Genomic DNA, 22,296 nt, shown 5'->3' with positions numbered 1-22,296 from the left:
CTGCTTGTGGGATGTTTCTTGCCTTTTGCATTCTTCTGTGTCTTGCTTCTGAGAGAGAGAGAGAGAGAGAGAAAGAGTGAGAGAGAGGGAGAGATGGATACAGAGTTACCAGTGCTGATGAGCCCTGTGCCAGGTGATGAACAGGAAGGGAGTGACCTGGGCCCTCTCTCTCCTCCCTCTGTCCCCAGGAATGTCCTGTCTGCCTCCATGGTTCTCTTCGCCTGGCTGTCCTCAAGCTGGCACTGTCACGTCAAATGGTCCCCTGGCTGCTGGGTGACAATTTTGGTTTCCTTTTCCCCCAGGTCCCCTTCAAGTGATGACTTCCTCTGCGGCAGTGGTCAGAGCGAGGTGATTCTACTGACTGTCCTGTTCATATTTCGCGGGCCTCATTGTAGTTGCTGCCCCGTCTTCATGGGGGACTGAACTTGGAGTGTTGAAGGGAGGGGCAAGGAGAGTTTTTGTTGGGAATGAGAGTGTTCCAATCCCAGCGGTGCGGATATGTTTAAGGTGGCATCCGGTTCTGTTTAGCAGTGTCTTTTAAAAAAACATTTAAAGAACATTCTTTGTTGTGGATATTCCCCCAGTCTATAAAATGCTATGGGGCCACTGCCCTCTGGAAGTCACATGCGCAATCCAAGGCTTGGAGCGGTGGGGGAGGGGAGGACCAGGGCAGCCGTGGCCTGCAGGAGCAGGTGGTGCAGCTGCTGGCTGCTGGGAGGGCTTAGTTGCCTGGGGACCTAGAGCTGGCAGGCAGTCATGGGGACCGAGGTCAGAAGGCTGTGCTGAGCTGGCTTCCAGGGGCCTGTGAGAGCCAGGAACGAAGTGTGGACTATTTTGGGCTGTGCGGTGGCTGCGCTGGGGTGGGGGTGCACATGGGCATGCACATGGGTGAGTGGTTTGCTTCCAAGGATCACTCCCAACACTGGGAGAGTGTGTGTGTGTGTGTGTGTGTGTGGCCTTTGCCTTCTAAAAATGAAAAAGAAAACAGCCCCGAGGAGGGTGGTGGTGGTGGTGGTGGTGGGGAAAGTGATGGTGAGCTGCAGGAGGCCCTGGGGAAGCCCCGCCCAGCTCTACCCCTGCTACAGGAAGTCCTCCCCTTTTTTCTACCCCCCACCCCAGCCCCACCCCGCCCCTAGTCTACCCTTCCCTTCTACTTCTGAGTTTCCTTGTGATTGTCCTGGAGAGGTCTGTGCCTGCACGTGTGTTTTCTTGAATTGCATGTGTCCCAGGATGAGCCCATGGCTCCTGCTTGGTTCCCTGGGGAGGAGTCGGGGTCCATGTACCAGCTTTGTGGATGGTCAGCAAGCACCGTGGCTCAATGGCACCATGTCCCGCGGACCAAGTGGCTCTCTGGGCACGTGGGGCCTCCTGTACTTTTTCCTAACTTTCATCATGCTCCTCCTGCCCTCTGCCTCTGAGCTGCCTGCCTGGATGGGTTTGAGCCTGTAACACCCCCCACCCTCCCTTTGCCCCTTGCAGAATGAAGGGACTGACCATGAGACAGCATGTACTGGTGGGGAATGAGGTCTGTGGAGCTGGCTGACCTGTGTTCTAATCCCACCTCTGCTGCTTAGTAGCCTCGTGGCTTTGGTGCGATTCCTTAACCCATCTGAGAGTCAGCTCCCTCGTCTTCCTATGAGGGTGGATGTGTGCAACGTGGTGGCCCAGGGCAGTACCTGTCCCCGTCATAGTTGCTCAGCAAAAAGGGGGCTGTGATGATGGAAGCTGGATGATGCTGGCTGCGTTTGCCCTCCAGGGCCCCCCAGGGGGAATCCCCCACACCCTGCCCAGGACCGGCTTGATCCCAGCACAGGGGATCCCCACGTCGGACCTGGTAATCTCTGCTTTCATTCTTGTTGCAGTCAGGCAGGTTTCATGCTCCTGGCAGGACTCTCTCTGAGCACTGTGTCGGTGTCAGCAAAGGGGCCGGTGGGGCCCAGGCCAGGAGCAGAGCTGCCAGGGCCAACCTTCAAGGCTGGAAATCAGCATTGATTTATAGATCTGGGAGGGAGACAGCCACCCCAGGCAGTGATGGAGAGCCTGATGGAGGCAGCTGCAGCGAGCAGGGGCACGGAAGGGGCAGTGGCAGTGGTGCAGGGGGCAGGCAGAAGCGGGGAAGAGGCCGGGGGGGGGGCAGTCACGTGACACGGAAGAGTCAAGGTTCCAGCAGAAAGCAGCATGGAGTGTTCACAGCAGGACTCTCGGTGGAAGTGTGGGCAGGGACGCGTGCGTGTGAGGTGGCGGCACAGAAGCTGCAAGGCTAGGCCAAGGGGAAGGTTGCCGGGGCCTCCGGGCTGGCTGTGTGGAGAGGGCTGTTCTTCAGGCGCCGTGGCCCTCAGCAGGCAGACACAGCTGCCCACCATGACCCACAAGGGAGTGCCGGAGGCACACAGACCTCGTCTCTCTCCTGCCTTTCGCTGATGTGCGGCTGGCATCTGCTGTGGTCAGCAGAAACAGAGGGACAGGAGCAAGTGGCTGGCCGCTCAGGACAGACTCCTGGGCACAGAGCTGGGAGAACTGTGAGGAATCTAGAGGAGCCCACGTGAGAGGCTGCCCAGAGAGGTGCTGGGAGCAGTGAGGCCGAGGACATCTTAGGGACACACGGGTAAGGAGTTGAGTTACAGAGGGGAGGCTGCCAGAGCCAATGAGGCAGGGTGATTGATGTCTTGGACTCAGGGAGGCATGCACAATGGGACTGAAGTCTTAGGCTGTTTCTCTATGGTCTTGAGGAAACTGTAACATCTCAGCCTTGGTTTTCTGATCTGTAAAGTGGGTATGATAAAGACATTTTCAGTACCTCCTCATGAGGTGCAGTGAAATCCTAAAGTACTCAGCAAGGAGTCTGCTCTGCTGGCTCAGTAATTAAGAACAGATGGAGGGGTTTAAATGAAAGCGCCCAATGGAGTGGCCACCGTGTCTCATGGAAGGCTCTGTGGGGACATCAAGCCATTTGTCTAAGCAGGTGACATTTGGTGAATGCCTGCCATATACCACCCACATGCCGGAGGCACTGGGAATGCAGGAGTGAACGGACTCCAGCAGCCGTTCTCCAGGGTCCTCACCTATTTACTGGGAAAGGTAGGTAGGAAGCGAGCATGTGAATATGAGAATTGTTGAGGTTGGCACGGTGCTAAGAAGACCGCAAACCGGGGTGGTGGATGAAGAATGAGTGCTGTGGGTGAGGAGTTTGGGGCAGGTTTCTGAGGCAGTGGCCAGGGCACAGAGCCCTGCGCTGTCGAGGGGGAGAAGAGTGCACCTGCTACACTAATGCAACAGCCGGACTCGGGTCCATCCCCCAAGGTGAATCCCCAGAGTCATGTGTCAATGGCATAAAGAGGATGCAGACATAATCCAACAAGGGCGTTTAGGGTGGAGCACCTTATGGCAGAGGGAGACACACACACACACACACACACACGCACATACATCCAGGCTCTCTGGACACAGCCAAGTGGGAGAGCACTTACTAGACCCTGTTCATGCTGTTTTGACTTCCAGCCCAGAAACGTGAGCTAAAGAAGCCTTTCTTGTCATGAAGTAGCTTGCCTTGGGTATTTCACGTTAGTAATGCAAAGTGGGTTAGTACAAGGGAACTTGAGGTGCAAAGGCCCTGTGCAAGGAGGAGGTTGGTGCTTATGGGGCAGAAGGTAGCTCTGAGAGTGGAGCACGGAGGTAATGGTGGCCTCTCCCTCTAGGGTGGTTGGGATTATTAAGTGGAAGGCTCAGAACCATGTGAGTGGCATCTGTATGTGCTCAGTGACCATGAGCTGTTGGATATTAATATCACTATTAAAAAGTATTACTTTAGAAAAGGATGGCATCAATAAATGGAGAGACCCAGTACAAAGTGTCCCAATCCCTCTGCAAAGCTTTGCTCTAGAGGCAGGGTGGTGTGCCGTGGTTACAAGTCCAGACTCTGAAATGAGACCAGCTGCTTGAAATCCTGGCTGGGCCAACTGGTCCGTCACCTTGGGCTTACGGCTTAAGCTTGCCGGACCTTGGCGTCTTCATCGACAGGGATAATGTAGCATCTCTCTTGGAGCGTTATAAAGACCAACTGCATCCTGTCCCTAGTCCTGAGTGCGTAGGATGGTACGGAGCCCACAGAGAGGCTGCCTGGGTGCCACTGGTCTCCTCAGGGCCCCGCAGCAGATGCAGGCCAGATCTAGCGGGATGCAAATCAAGGCTGCCGCTCGCAGGGAGTTCCCAGTGGAGCCTGGGACTTGCACTTGAAGAGTCCCAGCGACCCAAGGCAGCGTAGGATGCTCATCAGAGGGCTGGTGTGCAGCCAGGAAGGCTTTGAGGAGGGGTGTGAAGACAAGAAAATGAATACCAACCAGATCTGACGCAATCCTGTCCCATGAAGACAAAAATATTCCAGTCTTTCTGCCACAAAGCACTGCTTCAGCTCTTCGCACACGGTCTTTGGAAAAGCCTCTGCTCCCCCAGCCCAGCCTCAACTTTGACAGGGTTCTTACCCCTGTGCCTGGTGGCTTTATAAGCGGGGGGCGTGGCTTGCTTGGGGCACTGGGACCATAGCAGTGCACAAACTCAGCCAGTCTGCACTCTTATCAGCTCCTGCAAAGCCCTTACATCTGCCCTCCATCTTCCCCCAGGCCGGAGGGGCAAAGAAAGTTCAGAAGTCAGGGGCAGCCCAGAAAGGCAGAGGTGGAGGGCAGTGTCGATGGAATTAACTAGAACCCTGTGTGTCTGGCAACTGGCAGATTCTTCTGGTAAGATAAGTGGAACCCTCTGCAAGGTAATTATTAGAGAGCATAAATTCCCCAGATAACCTGTCCTCAAAAGAGATATTGATGGCTGTGGGGCATGCGCTGGAGGCCGCTCTCCCTCCACCCAGTATTGACTCCAGTTTCCCCTCTCTCCCCTCCCGCTCTTTCCCTCTCTCCCCTCCCGCTCTTCCTTCTGTGCTGCTTCTTCCTCTCGGCAGCTGTCCTGCTCCCGCCATGATCACATTAGCTCCTCTGGATCTTTCTGTTTGCCTCCTGGCCTTCTTAATGATGGGAGTCTGGAAGGCAGCCTGGCTCCCTTGCACCTGTGGGGTTCAGCAGCGCAGGTGGTCGAGGGGCAGCCCTCCCCCACACCTCCAGGGTGGGCAGTTTCCCTGAGAACACAAGGCCTTGAACTTCGTTTGGCCTGGGAGCCCAGAACAAGCACTTACCATGTGCATGCCAGTCAGGGTCAGGCACTAGGCAGGGCGGGGTCTGTCCCTCATCCCAGGGTTGGAGAGAACGGGGTCAGGTGCTTGGCTTGGGCTGGCAGGTCGTGGGCACCTGCTGGCACATTCTCTCCCCTCCTGGGACTTTCTGAAGCCTTCTCTTCTCTCCAGAGCCTCGGCCTCCCAGGGAGTTCACACTTTGGCTGCTATTCTCTAAATACCTGCTAACTGTTAAGAAGAGGCAGGGCCGAATGAAGAAGCAGGGCCACCGGAGGCAGCCTCTCCTCTTGTCCCGAGTCATTCAGTTCTGGCCCCACATGCGCACCCTGATTCTTGATCAAACTGGATCTGTCTCCCTTAAAAGCCTACTTACTGCCATCACTGTCCTTGTCCAGGGGACTAAGTCTCACTTAACTTTGACCCTAAGCAGCTTATCAATAAGACGACCTGATCATTGATCAGCCAACCAATAAACTGCCCCCCCCCCCATTTTTAAAGATTGATTTGTTTATTTGAGAAGTAGAGTTAAAGACAGAGAGGCGTCTTCTATCCACTGGTTCATTCCCCAAATGGCCACAATGGCCAGAGCTAGGCCGATCCAAAGTCAGAAGCTGGGAGCTTCTTCTGTGTCCCCCACACAGGTGCAGGGGCCCAAGCACTTGGGCCATCTTCCGCTACTTTCCCAGGCCATTTGCAGGGAGCTGGCTTGGAAGTGGAAAAGCCAGGACTTGAACTGGCATCTATGTGGGATGTCGGCACCGCAGCTGGAGGCTTAGCCCACTACGCCACAGCGCCGGCCCTGAAGACCTCTTTTGAGAGGGGAAAGCCATGAGCATAATTGCACTGGGACCTTCATGTGAGCCAGGGCTCCTCCATGCAGACAGGGTCCTGTTCCTGCAAGGTGTTCACTGGAGATGATGCTGAGAAATGTCAGGCTTGCTGCCAACATGGCGATGACTTAGAGATTGGACTTGGCTGGCTTGACCCTCCCCTCAATTTAACAGATGAGAGCTGGGGACTCAGAGAGCGTGGGAGGCTTGCTGAAAACCCAGTGACCAAGTTCCCACTTCTTCTGGGAACCCAGGTCTGGTGCTGGTTCCCACAGCAGCTGATCCGAGGCACACCCGCATGTCTCACTCCATGGGATGATAGGATGTCTTCTGCAAGACAGCTGTGGGCTGTGACACATCTGTGAACCCAGGGCGACTCTCAGGTCATCTTCTGGAGAGGACAGGGATGGCTGCATAAGGCAGGGTGGCATGGGAGGAGCAGAGGTCTGCATGTCCTGTGGCTGGCCATAGCTGAGTTTCTTACTTGGAGAGAGGGAATGAGACAGTGTCCTCCTTGGCAGAGAGAGATCTTGGCAGGGACATCCCACGGGGAGGACAATGCTCCATTCTCCAGCCTCCTCTGCAAGAGCCTTTAGCTCAACGGGAGGCAATTGGGCCCGTGCATCCTTTCACCCCTTGGCCAATAGCATTTCCTAAGTGAAAAAGGGCTTTCAAGGGAGGCTGGAAAAAAATTAATTTTCAGTGTTGAGTTTTGCTTACTGTAGTTAACAATAATTATTAAATAGGTAGGGTGAGGGAGTGCTTGTTTTCCTGATTATTAACTGTATTCATAGGTTTTTGTTAAGTTGTAGCAAGCTGAGATAATTGTAAAACTACCTGCATGCGTGGTGCTCCTTGAAGGGCTCCTATTCTGTTTATTTCCTTCCAAAGGCAGAGTGTTGTCATTATCAAAAGCTTACACTATCAACCAGGAATCAGCACAGTTTTCCTGTGAAGGTCCAAGTGGCAAATGTTTTCCACTTTGCATGCCACACTGTCTCCGTGGGAACCTAAGTGGGCCTGCCTTTTCTGTGGGAATATATTCCAAGGCCTCCAGTGGGTGTCTGAAATTGCAGATGGTATGGAACCCTGTGTATACTAGGTTTTTACTTTTAGGTACGTACCTACAATAAAGTTTAATTTAATTAGGCAAGTAAGTGATTAATAGTAATAACTAATAATCAAGTGGAGGAATTCTTACAATATACTGTTGTATATATACTTACAATATACTGTTAACGTCGTAGTTAACCTGGTAACTGAGATGGCCACTAAAGGACTAATGGGCAGGTAGCATATACAGGGTGGTTACGCTGGACCAGGACTGATCTGTGTCCTGGGCAGAACGGGATAGGACAGTGTAAGATCTCATTACACTGCTTGAAACAGACTGATGAAGTGTTTATCTCCAGAATTGTTTGTTTAGTATTTTTAAGCCATCATGGATTATGGAAACCAAAACTAATGATGGAGGGGGTGGGGAGGGAGCTGTTGTACAAAACTCTGCTATTGTACCCTCAAAGCAACCACAGGTCACATGCAAACTATATGCAAATGAACGTGCATGGCTGTCTTCCCATAGAGCTTTATTTACAAAATTTTGGAGGTGGGGTGGGACAGCTTTGGCCCAGGGGCAGAAAGAGAAGGTGGAAAAATCCCTGAGGGGGGAGTCTGGATGCTGAGAAACTGATGCCAGCCCTGCTTCTCTTGTGGTGGGGCTGTCAGCTCACCTCTCTGGCTCTTGGTTTGCTTTGCGGTAAAATCAGGCATCCTGAACTAGATGTTCTCGAACGTTCTGGAATGCTTCATCCTGACTCTTATGGCAATCTGGCATTTCTCTTTCCCTCATTAGCAGATGCTCTGGACCACAGGGCCTCTCGGAGCCCGCTGCCCTCTGCTCACGCCTGCCGTGGACTTGGCTTCTGAACTGTGCCCTCAGTTTGCACTCCTCTGGGACTGTCTTTTCAGGAAGCACCGTTGTCAGCCCTCCTCGTGAGCTATGGAGAGGTGGCTCTGTGATAGGGAAGGTGAACTCTGGACCGTTTGGCAGTGTGGGAAACTGAAGCACAAAGAAGGGAAATAGCCACAGGTCCCCAGCACGTCAGTGATGCTCTTAGAGACCCAGGTGCCCCCAGGAGACCGTGGTGCAGGTGATGTTAGCTCTGGAGGCAAAGGTCACTGAGAAGGGGCCACGGTGACCTCATGAGAGGCTGAAGGTGCATTGGCCAGCACTGCCTTAACTTAGCAGAGCCACATACGTCCCTAGACAAATTCCCTGAAGCTCCTATGCTTCAGTTTGCCAATCTGTAAAATGGAGGGAAATGCTCGTCTCTGGTTGTCTGAGGATACATTGAGAGAATATACACACAGAGTGTGCAACAGTGCCTGGCACACGTGATAAGCGCCTCCGCCATGTCAGTGACACCCCTGTTGCTGTCTTTACCGTCATCCTATCCCTCTTTGACAATCAAGTTGAGGTGTTTCTTCTGCATTTTTATACCAGACTGATTTTCCAGTTTTGGATGGCAGGTGTGGGCTGAAGGCTTTGTGCTTGGCCTTTATGTGAAGTGACTCTTGACAAGGTGGGAAGCCAGATGCTGGAGGAGGAAAGGTAGGGAAGGAAGGATGAGGTCTTGGGAAAACAGATACACCAGGAAAGGAGAATCAGACAGAATTCAGTCAAGCTCCCTGCTCGTTTTGGGGATGGGAAGAAAAAGAGACCTCAACTAAGTAGAACAGAGCTTTGTCGTGATTCTGGGACATGACTGTTTGGGTATTTCTGGGGTGCTCTCAAATGTTTAGTTGGGTCCTTGTGACTTCCCAGGATATTTTTGCTCCTTCCACTGGAGAACTTAAATTTGGGGATATAATCAGCTTCTTGGCCTGTCCGACTGTGTTGCATCCTTACTGAGAGGTGGACAAGCGTGTGTCTCAAAAACCGCAGGCCCGAGAGGACTTGCTTAGGAGGCCGCCCAGAGAAGGCGGGTGACTCTCCACCTCGGGCAGGGTCAATGAGACCTTGCTTCTTTGTTTGGCTGGGTGTCCCTTAGAAGGATGGCTTGCAGGTCCCTGGATGTGCAGGGCTCTCGCTTCTGTGAGCTGATCTTAAACAGCTCTGACAGGAGGGCAGAGGTCCCCAAGTGAGGTCAAGACCGCAAATCCCATCCCAGCAGGTGCCTGATGGGGAGACAGCGCCCTCCGGATGACCTTCAAGTTCCCATTGATTTCCTGTCAAGCCGCTGCCCCTCCCCCAGCCTGCTGTTGCCCCTGGCACTACCCACAGGCACTGGGCTTTGAAGGGGAGGTGGATCAGCCCTCTGAGAAAGATCACGCACGAGAGGTTAATTCAGGGAAATGGGATGGGTCCATTGGAGGCTGTCTTTGGCACTGCTAGGTTATAGTGCCTGAATCAGACCTGGAATGTTCCTTTTGGGTGTGGAGAGGAGTGACTGAGATCATGAATGCCTTAATTTATGCATTTGCCCCATCCTGTTCCGGGCTTCGGGGTGCACAGGTGGCATTGTGGAGCCGTGAATGAGATTCGAGCGTGGGCACGTTGGGTAGGGAGAGTCAGAAGTGAGAGGTGGTAGTGTGCGGCTCTCACTTCCCGTGTCTGGGGGTCTCCCACCAGCGATGATGTCTAGGTGTCCTTTATCTGCTCACTGATATCTGTTGAGTATTTTTCCTGGGTGCGAGGGGTCTGACGAAACAAGGACTGCAAGGAGCTGAGGACGGAGTTGTATGGAGACCAGACAGTCAGCTGGCAAAGTGGACGCTCTTGATAGAGCTAAATGCTAGGGAGGAAAGCGAAAGAGGATGTGCGATGGGAAGGGCTAGAGCAGGAGTGGGGTGGGCGAGGCAAAGACAGAAGCAGCAGGTGCCAGGTAGAGGAGGCCCGAGGGTGGTCACCTTGCTAGAAGAGGGGACAGGAAGGATAGAGCTGAGAGTGGAGCCCAGCGGGCAGGACCAGGACGGGGAGCAGCTTGGAGCCCACAGCCATGGCAAGGAGTTTGGATTTTATTTGGAATGCAACGAGAAGAGAAGACGTTGGGGGATTTCGGGAGGCGAGAATGTCATGGTCTGATTTCCTTTTAAAAAGATCATTTGGGCTGTTGTGTGGAGATTTGACTACCCTGTGGCTGTGTTAAATGCCAGACTGGTATTCCCTTTACAGGGGAGGGCAGCACCCAGGGCCTTGTATCCTAGCAGTGGAGATGGGGCTGAGGCTCTGTTTGCCCAAGACTTGTCTCTAATCAATGGTCTGCTTCTCCAGCTGATCACACCCAGGGGACAGCAGGCGGGTGCCCTGCTCTTCACCAAGGACTCAGCCTGTGAGCCGGGGAGACTAAAAATACTTTCTCAATCAATGTAGCTTCTGGGGTGTGTGTGTGTACGCACGCACTACGTGTGATTCACCATAGATAAAACAGACTATTTTTTTTCACTTTTGAAAGTTGGTTGCATCTTTAGCCTCCAGAGGAGAGATTTATTTTGTCGCGTTGGATGCCATTTGAAAGGCAAACCTTGGACACAAGAGAAGCTACAGTCCCTGTGTTCCTCAGAGACTCCCCGCCCCCTGCACGTGTTATTTACTGGGTGGGGAGAGCTCGCACTCCTTCACCCCCGCCTCCAGTCTCCTGTCCTTGGCAGCCCCTGACTTCAACCCTGAGATGCGTATGTCATCAGAACACCCAGTGGCAGCTCAGAAATCATGGCCAGGTTCAATATAAATTCCGTCTTGCTTAGGCAGCTTTGCATAATAAGTCCCTGAGAAAGTCTTCAACAGAGTAGAGGGCAGAAAAGGAATTTATTGGGTCTAGTGGGCCTGAACATCAGCCTGATTGGTGTTTAAGTCACGGTGGGAATTTGAGAGTTCAAATCCTTGGTCTAACGTGGCTTTTACGAGAGATGCCCCTGTCCCCATGTGCCCTTCCTGGAATGCTATGAAGGTCAGAGCCATTGCCAGGATGACGATGCTAAGGATATCAGGTCTTCTCCATACAGCTGCCTGGATCGAGTCTCTTGGATGCTTTGTTGGGGAGAGAGACTTGCGTGGGATGAGTCTGATACGGGTTCTTGCTCCCACGCCAACTGCCTAAGAGAAATTTTCCCGCAGGAATAAAACCAGTTGAGTTAAGGTTAGCTAACTGGGCTTTCCAGATCTGCCATGAAAATGTGGCTGACGCCTGTCACAAGGCCCCGCTGTTCACGCTCCTGTTTCAGAGGTTGGGGAGTTACCTGTAGCTCACGGAGTTTCCTATTTCTCAGAGTCACTGGGGGCATCTGAGGTGCATGGATCACACCCGAAGCTTCTAGAATCAGAATTTCCCAGCCCCCATCCACTGCTGGTTCTTACGCAGACCCAAGTTTGAGAGCCAACGCCTCAACTGTTATTTTTGAGAGTAGGGAGGCAGCGATCTTGATAAGCACCAAAGGCACTAAGAGAAGCCGGCTCTTCTGGGGTGGGTTTGATGTCAGTGCAGTAGAGGAGTTAGCGAACCTCTTGTCAGCTTCAGGAAAGGGAAATGTTAATTCCCTGGCATCTTGAGCATGGAATGCATTTTTAGACAGAGAGAGTGGAATCTTGAGATCGGAAAGGACCCTTTTTCTTAAGGGAAAATTTAGTAGGACTTGAACTTGTAGGATATCTGTTGACAGTACTCACATTCCTGCACTCCAGAGAAGCCAAAGAAGTTCTGGTGTACCTCATGTTCATATGGAGAACGTCAGGGCGGCCCAAGCATTCTCAGCTGTGGTGCTTGCACTGGTTTGCTGGGATGGCCTGGCATTTCAAACAAGCAGGCTGTTTTTATCACATGCTTCGACATTCCAAACTTGGGTAGTGTGCACAGGTCTAACTCTCCATCGCTGTCTTAAAGAGTCGAATTGGGTGGGGTGACATAAGGAGGGTGACAGAGATCTGTCAAAGGTAAGTGACATGATTAGGTAGCCATAGTGAGTACGGAACGCACAAGTGTTACTTTGGAGTAGGGGGACTAGCCTGCTCAGGCAGAGGGTCTGTCTACAAGGTGGGATAAACTCCTGCTCATTGGGAGATGCAGAAGGGAATGACCGTGGACTGAGGGCATTAACACCTGTGTGGTAGGAGTTGCATTTCTTTCAATTCTCTTGCAGACCTGAAGCAGGTGTTATGTTACCCGTGTTGTAGGTGGTGGAGTGTAGGTTTGGGGAGAGGAAGTACCATGCCTCAGGGTGTTAGCTGACAAGCAGCAGAGCCAGACTCAGACCAGCCTGACTCCACATTCGAAGTCATCTTCCTGCTGCCCAGTACTGGGGCTCTCCAAGAACTCTGATGGCCTGGCAGAGGGATTTGAGGATTCTTGGGAGCTGCCTGGCTAGTGTTCTGAGGAGTGAGACTAACAACTGGGTTTGGGGAGCCTTCTTTTTGCCAGGCGGGGTAAGAGGGGAGCCATAGTGATTGTAGTCAGGAGACGGCTGCAGTAATGCAGGTACTGGGCAATGAGGATGCAGGAGAGATGTTGCAGATATTATCTTCATTTTTCCCTGAAGTTGCTAGATCACCAACCTATACGTGCAGCCGGCTCTGAAGACTGTGCCCATGTGTGGAGAATAGATTTTATGGCTCTAATGGAAATGCCTACGCTAGGTGAGTGTAATGAGTTGTTGTCCAGTGCAATCCAACAGAGGTTTGCTGGGCACCTACTACGTGCTGGGCTTGAGGCTGGATGCTGGGGGTGAATTAAGAAGACCAGGTCTGCAGGGCTGCTGGGCTGCAGCTTCCAGGGGATGCCATCCACACTGAGGTTGCTATGCACGGCACCGTGGGGTTGCTGAGTGCCCGGCTTGAGTGGCTGTGTGCTGTTGCCCTGCAGATGTGGTCTCTGCCCTCTTGAAATTGATAGTCTGGTAGAGAAGACAAATATCAAACCCTGAATTGAGTTGAAATCAATATCATTGCTGATATGAGAGGGGCTTCAAAAAGTTAATGAAGGGGTGAATGTTTTTATTGTTTTAAAGGTGTATTTTATTTATTTGAAGGGCAGAGTTACAGAGAGAGAGGGGGAGAGGGAGAGGTCTTCCATCTGCTGGTTCACCCCCCAAAATGGCTGTAAAGGCCAGGGCTGGGACAGATCAAAGCCAGGAGCCAGGAGCCAGGGGCCATATCCAGGAATCCAACATGGGTGCAGGGACCCAAAGACTTGGGCCATCTTCTGCTGCTTTTCCAGGCGCATTAGCAGGGAGCTGGATTGGAAGTGGAGCAGCCGGGGCTTGAAGTGGTGCCCGTATGGGATGCTAGCGCAGCAGGCTGGAGCTTTACCCATTAGGCCACAATGCTGGCCCGAGGGCTGAGTGTTTGACCTGGTGGTTAAGATACCTGTGTCTCACAGTGGAGATTCTGGACTGGATTTCCCACTCTGCCTCCTGCTAATGTGCAGCCCAGAAGGCAGCAGGTGGTGGCTCTGCTCTTTGGGTCTCTGCTGCTCACATGAGAGACCTGAATTGAGTCCTGGTTTTAGCTGGTCCAGTCCCGGGCTTTGCATGCATCTGGGGAGTGCACCAATGCACAGAAAACTATTTTTGTCTTTATGCCTCTTGAATAAATAAGGAAAAATATTATCTTTTAATTCCATTTTTCCACAAACATTTTGGAGTACCCTCGTATTATTGTTGGCTTTGCTGGTAGAAGATAACATATGGGAGGAGGGTGCTTGGAATCTTTCTCCCCTACTCTCCTTAGCCCATTCCTATTTCAAATATTAGAATCACTGTCTTAGCTCCAGCTGTGTAACAAAATGCCATAGACTGGGTGGCTTAAAGCACATTATTTTACACAGTTCTGCAGGCCAGGAAGTTCCAGATCAGGGTGCCAGCATGGTCAGGTTTCTGGTGAGACCTCTTTTCCTAGTTTCATGTGACTGCTCTCTTCCTGTTTCCTTACATGGCACAGTTGGAAAGATAGATAGATAGACAGACAGACAGACTGACTCATGTCCCCCCTCCCTTTTTAAAATATTTTTAATTTATTTGGAAGGTAGAGTGACAGAGAGAGGGAGAGACACACAGAGAAAGGGATCTTCCATCTACTGGTTCACTCCCCAAAGCAGCTAGGGCTGGGCCAGGCTAAAGCCAGGAGGAACTCCATCCAGGACTCCACGTGGGTGCAGGAGTCCAAGCACTTGGTCCATCTTCTGCTGCTTTTCCAGACACATTAGTGGGGAGCTGGATTGGAAACAGAGCAGCCAGGACTCGAACCTGTGCTCTGATATGGGATGGTGGTGTCACAGGAGGTGGCTTAACCCACTGCACCACAATGGCAGCCCCTCATGTCTCCTCTCCTGTGAGCCCTCATTCCCACCGAGAGGCTCCATCCTCAGTCCCACAGGTCCCATCTCCAAACGCCGTCACACTGGGGATTAGGACTCCAACCTGTGACTTACATTTCAGGCTGTAGCAAACACTAAATTTGATCTTGCTTCATGCTTGCTCTAGAGACAGGACAGTGCTTCCCTGACCTTGTCAAATATTGTCTGTCCCCTGCTTCCCTGTCCTTACAGAAAACTAAACGAGAGCGGGAGCTCTTCATGCCACACTTAGGCTTACACATGCTTAAAGGAAATGGATGTTGTGCAGATGAGTTTCACGTGTGTTTGCTGGTGGCTGTGGAGCCTGGGCAGGGCATCCAGGAGCCCATGGAGAGTAGGAGGTGCCCCTGGGGGCAGGAGGGACAAGACGTACTGCCTCCAGGGGCCTTCTTTATCTCTGCTTATCTCTGCACAAACAGCAGCGAGGAGGAGCCATGGTGCTGTTTTTGCAGCCAGAAGGGCCCCCATACAGTGGGAATGGAGAGCAGGGGACAACTCCTGAGAGATGGAAGTGCTCAATGGCTGAAGGGCTGAAGGCAGGAAGGGCAGGGACAACCTGCCTGGGCAGCGGGAGCCCAACCCACAGCCCAGAGGAACGCGGCTTGCGGAGGCAGCAGGCTTCTGGCAGGGGCTCCTGGAGGCTTTTACTCTTATGCTGCAGGATGCCTGTGCTTGGCTCTGAACGCAGAGGAGTCTGGGAGTCTGGTTGGCAGGTTGGGGCTGAGAATCGTCTCTGGGCAGGGCATGGGGAGTCTCAGGGATCACATGAGGACTCGAGAACAGGGGTTGGAAGAGGAGGAGCAGAGGGTCTTGGAGGGGCTGTGGCAGGCTTGGAGAGTCATATTTGGAGCCGACTGGCAGCGAGCTTGGAGTGGTCCCCTTTGAGCCGTGGAATCCACCTCTCCCCAGGTACACTCAAGGAGCTTGCTGGGAGATCTGCAAGGGTGCCCAGATCTCAGAGGTTGGGTGGCTCCCTCTCTGCACCTAGGATTCCCCAGGGGGCCCTGGCCCTGGCCAGGCCCACCAGACCCAGCAGGCGATGGGTGGGGAGTAGCGGGGGGTCCAGCTCGGCTCTCACAGAGAGCCCAGCAATTTGTTCTCTTGTCCTTCCTGCTTCTGATTGCAGCCTTGAGTAGCCCGAAGTCAGTTGTGGATGAGAACATCATTCTGCCATGCCTCGTGCCACCTGCCTGGAGCCTGGGCTGTTGATCATCCCCTGGTAATCCAGGCTGCTCTGTAAGATGTAGACAGGTGATAGCTGTGGCTGGCTGGGCCATGCCTGACCCAGCCTGGGGCGCGCTGGTCACTGCGGCACAAAAATGAGTCATACCCTGCCAGCCTCTCCCTGCTCCCTGTACCCCTTCGTGAGTTCAATGCAAAGTGTCACCCCTGGGATGCTATCATTGTGGCCTTTTTTTTTTTTTTTTTGGGGTAGAAATACCGTGTTGGGAAGGGCATTTTTTCTTGCTCCTGTTTAAATTGCTTTTCACGGGCTAGGGAGACCTGGCCATCGATTTCAAGCCCAGTGAAGATTTCGGCTAACTTTTGGAGAAGGACAGCTTGGGTTTACCAGGGAGATTCAAATCTCTTTTCTCCTCTCACATCTTGAAAAGCCTTTAAACTTTTGTTGCCAAATCTCTGCCAGCACCCAGTCTGTTTAGAAGTGACTTCCCTGAGCAGGATGGCAGAAGGGCTGCTGGCTGATACGTTTTGTAGCTTCAGTCTTTAATGCAGTCATTCCTAGTCCACAGAAAGTCTCCTGTTTATATAAGAGAGAGAGATCATTTACAGACAGATTGCATTGAGTATACATTTCCCCCAGCATGCCTATTACTAAATAAAACTATTTCTGTATTATTAAACTGTTATTACTAATAATGCTTCATGTTATGGAAGTAGAAAGCATTGGAGATGAAATTAATTTTCGCCTGGGTGCCCCTCTGTTTGACTTTGTTCCATTTGGTGTAGGGCATAGATGTTGGCCAACTTTGCTTTAGCAAGTTCACTTTCTTTTTTTAAAAGATTATGTATTTTCATTTCATTTGAAAGAAAGGGGAGGGAAAGAAAGAGAGGGGACACACACACACAGAGAGAGAGAGAGAGAGAGAGAGAGAGAGATATCTTTCATTCACTGTTTCACTACCTAAATGCCTGCACAGCTGGGGCTGGGCCAGGCTGAAGTCAGAAGCCTGGAATTCCATCCAGGTCTCTTGTGTAGGTGGCAGGGACCCAGATACTTGAACCATCACCTGCTACCTCCTAGGGTGTGCATTAACAAGATGTTGGATCAGAGTGGAGGAGATGGGGCTTGAACCAGGCATTCCGTTATGGGATGTAGGCATCCTAAGCAGAGACTTAACCATTGCATCACATGCCTGCCTCAGCAAGTTTGTTTTCTGGTTCCTCTTGTGAGGATTGAAGCTGTTGGAAGTGAGTTACTAGCGTATCAGCCGAAGTCCAATTTGAAATGCTGTTGTAGACTTCTGTTATTGGCTTCCAGAAGTCTCTTTTGAAAATGGAAACTCTGTTCTCCCTGGTGGGTGAGTTTTAGTGTACAATTTTCCTTTTTCAATTTTTTTGGGACCTGGTTTTATGGATTCTTCGTTCAGTAGAATTCCTGGGTTGGACTCAGTAATGTTTTTTTTGGGTGGTCTGTCAACACTTGGTTGGGAAACCAGATTACTATTTGTTACCTAGGACACCTGTCCATCAGGAGTTCTGCAAGTTCTCATCAGTGTGGTGTGGCTGACATTGTGGCATGGCCAGTGTGGTCAGCATGATTCCTGGAGGGGAGCTGGAACAGTCAGGTCACCCTGAACAGGGTGGGCCATCGGCCTGGGCTGAGCTGTTGTAAGTTTTGTCCCACTGTGCTACATCAGCTGGGTTGAGGAGGCATTTAAGCTGGTGTGACACAGATGCACATTTTCTAGGAAATTATTATTCTTGATCAATCTGGTGATCCTTGTCACCAACTTTGATTACATCAGCTTATGTGCCATTCAGTTTTATAGCATTTTAATGGGCTTTCACCCTCCCCTCCCAAATTTATTTCCAGCTGTGTGACTATTCTAATTTGATTATTTTTTTGATTTTGCAACTACCGGCACAGTTTCTGAGCATGCTATGCCTTCCTTGGGAGTACGAGGATCTTCAGGGGGTGAAAAAAACCAAAGCTTTCTTTTTTTCCAGATGCTTGTCAAAAAGTTGATTAGTTGTATTCTCCCAGAGTAAGATGTTTGCTTGGAACTCTTTGATAGAATCTGACCCATTGATTTTCTAAAAACAGTATAGAAAACTTCATTTAGAACTTTGCTTTCTAACAAGTAGTGGTGAAGATGGGGTAACTGGAAGCCTGGTGCACTGTGGGTGGGAATGTGAAATGAGATAGCCACTAAGGACAATCATATGAGTGGTTGCTTGACAGATTGAAAATGGGACTACCGTATGATCCAGCAATCCCACTCCTGGGTGTGTGCCCGAAATAATTAAAAGCAGGGACTTGAACAAGTACTTATATGCCCAGAGTCCATGGCACCATTATTCCCAATAGCTCAAACGTGGAAGCAACCATGGATAGAAGAATGAATAAGCAAAATGTGGTTTATACAGACAATGGAATATTATCTAACTTTAAAAAGTAAGGTGCTTAGATGAACTGAAATCAAAGGCAGGGAAAGTCGAGTGTTGTTTGCCAGGGTTGGGGAGAAGGTGGAATAAGGAGTTAGTGTTTAAGCGGTAGAGTTTCACTTGCACAATGAAGAGTTCTAGAGCTGGATGGTGGTGATGGTTGTGCAACCACGTGAAGGTACTTAATACCACTGAACTGTATACTTAGAAATGATTAAGATGATCAATTTTATGTCTGTTTTTAAAAAAGAATTGTAAAAGCCCAACTTGGCTTTCTTTATTATATTTTGGTTAAGAAAAACCAGATTTTTTTTTAATTTTTATTTTTTGACAGGCAGAGTGGACAGTGAGAGAGAGAGACAGAGAGAAAGGTCTTCCTTTGCCGTTGGTTCACCCTCCAATGGCCGCCGCGGCCGGTGCGCTGCGGCCGGCGCGCCGCGCTGATCCAATGGCAGGAGCCAGGAGCCAGGTGCTTTTCCTGGTCTCCCATGGGGTGCAGGGCCCAAGCACCTGGGCCATCCTCCACTGCACTCCCTGGCCACAGCAGAGAGCTGGCCTGGAAGAGGGGCAACCGGGACAGAATCCGGCGCCCCAACCGGGACTAGAACCCGGTGTGCCGGCGCCGCTAGGCGGAGGATTAGCCTAGTGAGCCGCGGCGCCGGCCGAAAAACCAGATTTTTAACCCAGAGATTTTCTCTCCTAGATTTTGACTTTCTCAAATCTACAATAGAGCCAAAAAGGACTCGCAATGCTGGTTCAGAATGAGCGACCTGATTCTCCTTTGCACCTCCAGTTCCTGTGTCTCCTCCCCTTCTCACCTCCCTCCCCTCCCCAAGAAGTTCAAATTTACCTGGCAGATGTTATTTTTTTAAAAAATTTATTAATTTCACACCTTTCTTTTTTTTAAAAAAAAGATTTTATTTACTAATTTGAGAGAGAGATTTACAGGCAGAGAGAGGGAGAGAGAGAGAGGTCTTCCATCTGCTGGTTCACTCCCCAGATGGCCTCAACAGCCAGAGCTGTGCTGATCTAAAGCCAGGAGCCAGGTGCTTCTTCCTTGCCTCCCATGTAGGTGCAGGGGCCCAAGGACTTGGGGCATCTTCTACTGCTTTTCCAGGCCATAGCAGAGAGCCGGCTGGGAAGTGAAGCAGCTGTGCCTCAAACTGGCACCTATATGGGATGCTGATGGCACAGGCAAAGGCTTAGCCTACAAGCCACAGCACTGGAAGTTATGTTATTATATTTCTATTTCCTTAAGCCATTTATTACCCTCCACCACGTGCCTCTGCTTTATTTATTAGGCATTTGATCTCGTTGATTATTTTTGTGCTTTACATTAGATTAGTTAAGTCAATGGCATGTTTTTGGTCTTCAAAAGGACACCTTCTTAACATTAGCATCACCGTATGTCTGTGGATCCCAGAGACTTGAAAATGTAGAATTTCCTGGGCTTAATCAGATCCACACTCCAGCAAAACAGGTCTCGCTACTTGTGTTTTAAACTCCCAAGAGTTGAATGATTCTGAGCTCAACTATTATTTTGAATGCTGCTTTTGTTTGCTTCCCATCAGAGAAAGTCATTTTTCTTGAAGGATGTGGTTTCAAAGTGTGGGTGTCTGTCCCTGTCTGCCCCGGTTCCCCTGTGAATCGCTCTGCGTTGCGGCGAGTTGCAGCCTCTGGTCAGAGTGTTTCTCTCCCGCAGTGGCAGGAATCCGGGTAGCTTGGCTGGGAGCTTGGGTTCCTCTGGAGCGTCTGCCTGTGACTGCAGAGCACAGGGCGTGGGTCACGACGGCTGGGAGGGGGATTCTAGAAGCAGACCCCACGCGGCATGTTGTTCCGGAGAGAGGCCACATGCTTTCTACGGCGCGGCCTCGTCACTGTTCCTGGTGGCTCATTCGCTGCGCTCCAGGCTGTCTGTTGATGGAGCTTCGGGTTGCCGGTGGGTTTGGGGTTGGAAATAGAACCTGGCGGAGGCGCTCCTGGCACTGCGCTCCGTGCGCTTCGTCTTGATCCTCATAACCGCACAGATTCTTCCCGGGAGATGGATGCGGGGGCGTCGGGTTGCCTCTGGGGCTGTTTCGGGTTCCCCCGGCCTCATGCCTTCCGTCCCTGTCTCCCGCAGGCTCGGGGACCAGTTCTACAAGGAAGCCATCGAGCACTGCCGGAGCTACAACTCGCGCCTGTGCGCGGAGCGCAGCGTGCGCCTCCCCTTCCTGGACTCGCAGACCGGGGTGGCCCAGAACAACTGCTACATCTGGATGGAGAAACGGCACCGAGGGCCAGGTGAGCCGCGCCGCCCCTGGGTGTGCGGCCGCCTGGCTGGAGCCGGGAGGACAGGGCTGGGGAACCCACCGGGTGGGATGGGGGCTGCACGTGGTCCTGGCGCGGGTTCCAAGGAATGTCACTAGGCCTGGGTGGGACACCGAATTCCGGAGGCATCCTGCATATGTGTCCCCAAGAGAAGGCCAGGCCCGTGGAGAGCAGCCCTCCCCTGTCCCTCTGTGGTGTGGGTCCCAGGCTGGAAATCTGCACGCAGATCTGGGCGAGAGGCCTTGTCACCAGACCTCTGCCCCTCAGCCTCCTTATGTAGGAATGTGGGTGAGAACTGCTTCACTGCTTAGGATTTTCTCCAGATTAAATGGAAATATCCACGACAGACTCCTCATGTAGTAAGTGTGTGCTGGGAAAAGTGCCGGACTGTTGTTGATAATAATAATAATAATAATGATAATGATATTGACATAATAATGATATTGATAATGATATAAAAATGATAATAATAATATTATTATTATTACCAGGAGGAGACTTAACATTTTTGTGGGAAATAGTGTTAAAAGATGATTTTGGTGGGAAGAAGTTTGAAATCCATGCATATTTTTTTCATAATGCACATTTCCCATGAACACTTGCACTTTGATACTAGTTTTTTAGGCTCCAAAGATCAAAGATGGATAGGGATTAGGAATGCAACTACACAAATGCAGTGTTCTTCCTCTGTATGGAGATACATATATATATATATATATAATTTTATTTGAAACACTTCATTCTATTTTTGAAATTATTTGAGAGGCAGCAAGAGATACACACACAAAGAGAGAGAGAGAGAGAGAGAGAGAGAGGGAGAGAGAGCGCCAGCCCATTTGCTGGTTCACTCCCCAAGTACCCAGGAGCTGGGAACTCAGTCCAGGTCTCTCACATGGTGGCAGGAACCCAACTACTTGAGCCATCACCAGTGGCCTCCCAGGGTCTGCATTAGCAGGAAGCTGGAATCTGGAGTGAAGCTGCGATTGCAGTATGGGATGCAGACATCCCAACCAGTAACCTTAATTGCTGTGCCAAAAAGGTTTTATTTTGAAAAATTGCAAGCGCATATAAAGCCAGAAAGAATAGAAAAATGTTGTCTGCACGCATCCCAGCCTCAACAATGACCGACTTATGGCCAATCTTGTTACATTTATCCTCACCGCCAGCTTTTCCTCCGTGTCCCCAGATTATTTTGCAGCAAATCCAAGACAATGTAATATTTCATCTGGAGATGTTGCATCTGTATCTCTAAATGGTCAGAATTTAGAACAAAAACAGAAACTCTCCAGCAATCGTTATCAGAACTCAAAGAATTAACAATAAGACTAACAACATCAAGTATTTGGTCAACATTCCTTTTGTCCCTGAAGTTTAAATCAGGATCCAAGCAAGGAACTTACTTTGAAATTGGCTGACATGTCTCTTAAGTCTCTTAAAATTGGTAGTCTCCTCTGTGTGCCTCTGTCTCTCTTTTCTTCTTGCATGGTATTTATTGAAAGAAACTAGGTTGTTCACACCGTAGGGTTTCTCAGAATCTGGATTCGCTGATTGCATCCCCATGGTGTTATTCGTGTGGATTGGTCTAGAGACTTATTCAGGTTCAGTGTTTTTTTTTTTTTTTGCATGAATAATGCCTAAGTGGTGATGTGTAGTTTCATCAGGAAGCTCGTACCATCTCCTTTTTTTTTTTTTTTTAAAGATTTATTTTATTGGCCGGCGCCGCGGCTCACTAGGCTAATCCTCCGCCTTGCGGCGCTGGCACACTGGGTTCTAGTCCCGGTCGGGGCACCGGATTCTGTCCCGGTTGCCCCTCTTCCAGGCTAGCTCTCTGCTGTGGCCCGGGAGTGCAGTGGAGGATGGCCCAGGTCCTTGGGCCCTGCACCCCATGGGAGACCAGGAGAAGTACCTGGCTCCTGCCTTCGGATCAGCGCGGTGCGCCGGCTGCAGCGCGCCAGCTGTGGCGGCCATTAGAGGGTGAACCAACGGCAAAGGAAGACCTTTCTCTCTG

At 51.0% G+C, this 22,296-nt stretch overlaps 1 protein-coding gene across 7 annotated transcripts in view; it reads left to right on the top strand.

The window, feature by feature from the left end:
* The window catches only part of DPF3 (double PHD fingers 3), a 310,493-nt gene that overhangs the window by 113,170 nt on the left and 175,027 nt on the right, over nucleotides 1-22,296 (top strand). For all 7 annotated transcript variants that reach the window (XR_007911682.2, XR_007911683.2, XM_051826044.2 and 4 more), the window contains one exon: nucleotides 20,101-20,261. Coding sequence is in view for 5 of the 7 variants with exons in the window: in XM_051826041.2 (XP_051682001.1) it covers nucleotides 20,101-20,261 (161 nt within the window). In the remaining 2 variants the exon portion in view is untranslated. The remainder of the gene's footprint in view (nucleotides 1-20,100; nucleotides 20,262-22,296) is intronic.

Source organism: Oryctolagus cuniculus, chromosome 20, assembly GCF_964237555.1.
Source record: "Oryctolagus cuniculus chromosome 20, mOryCun1.1, whole genome shotgun sequence".
NCBI lineage: Eukaryota > Metazoa > Chordata > Mammalia > Lagomorpha > Leporidae > Oryctolagus > Oryctolagus cuniculus.
This window is presented reverse-complemented; position numbering and strand designations above follow the sequence as displayed.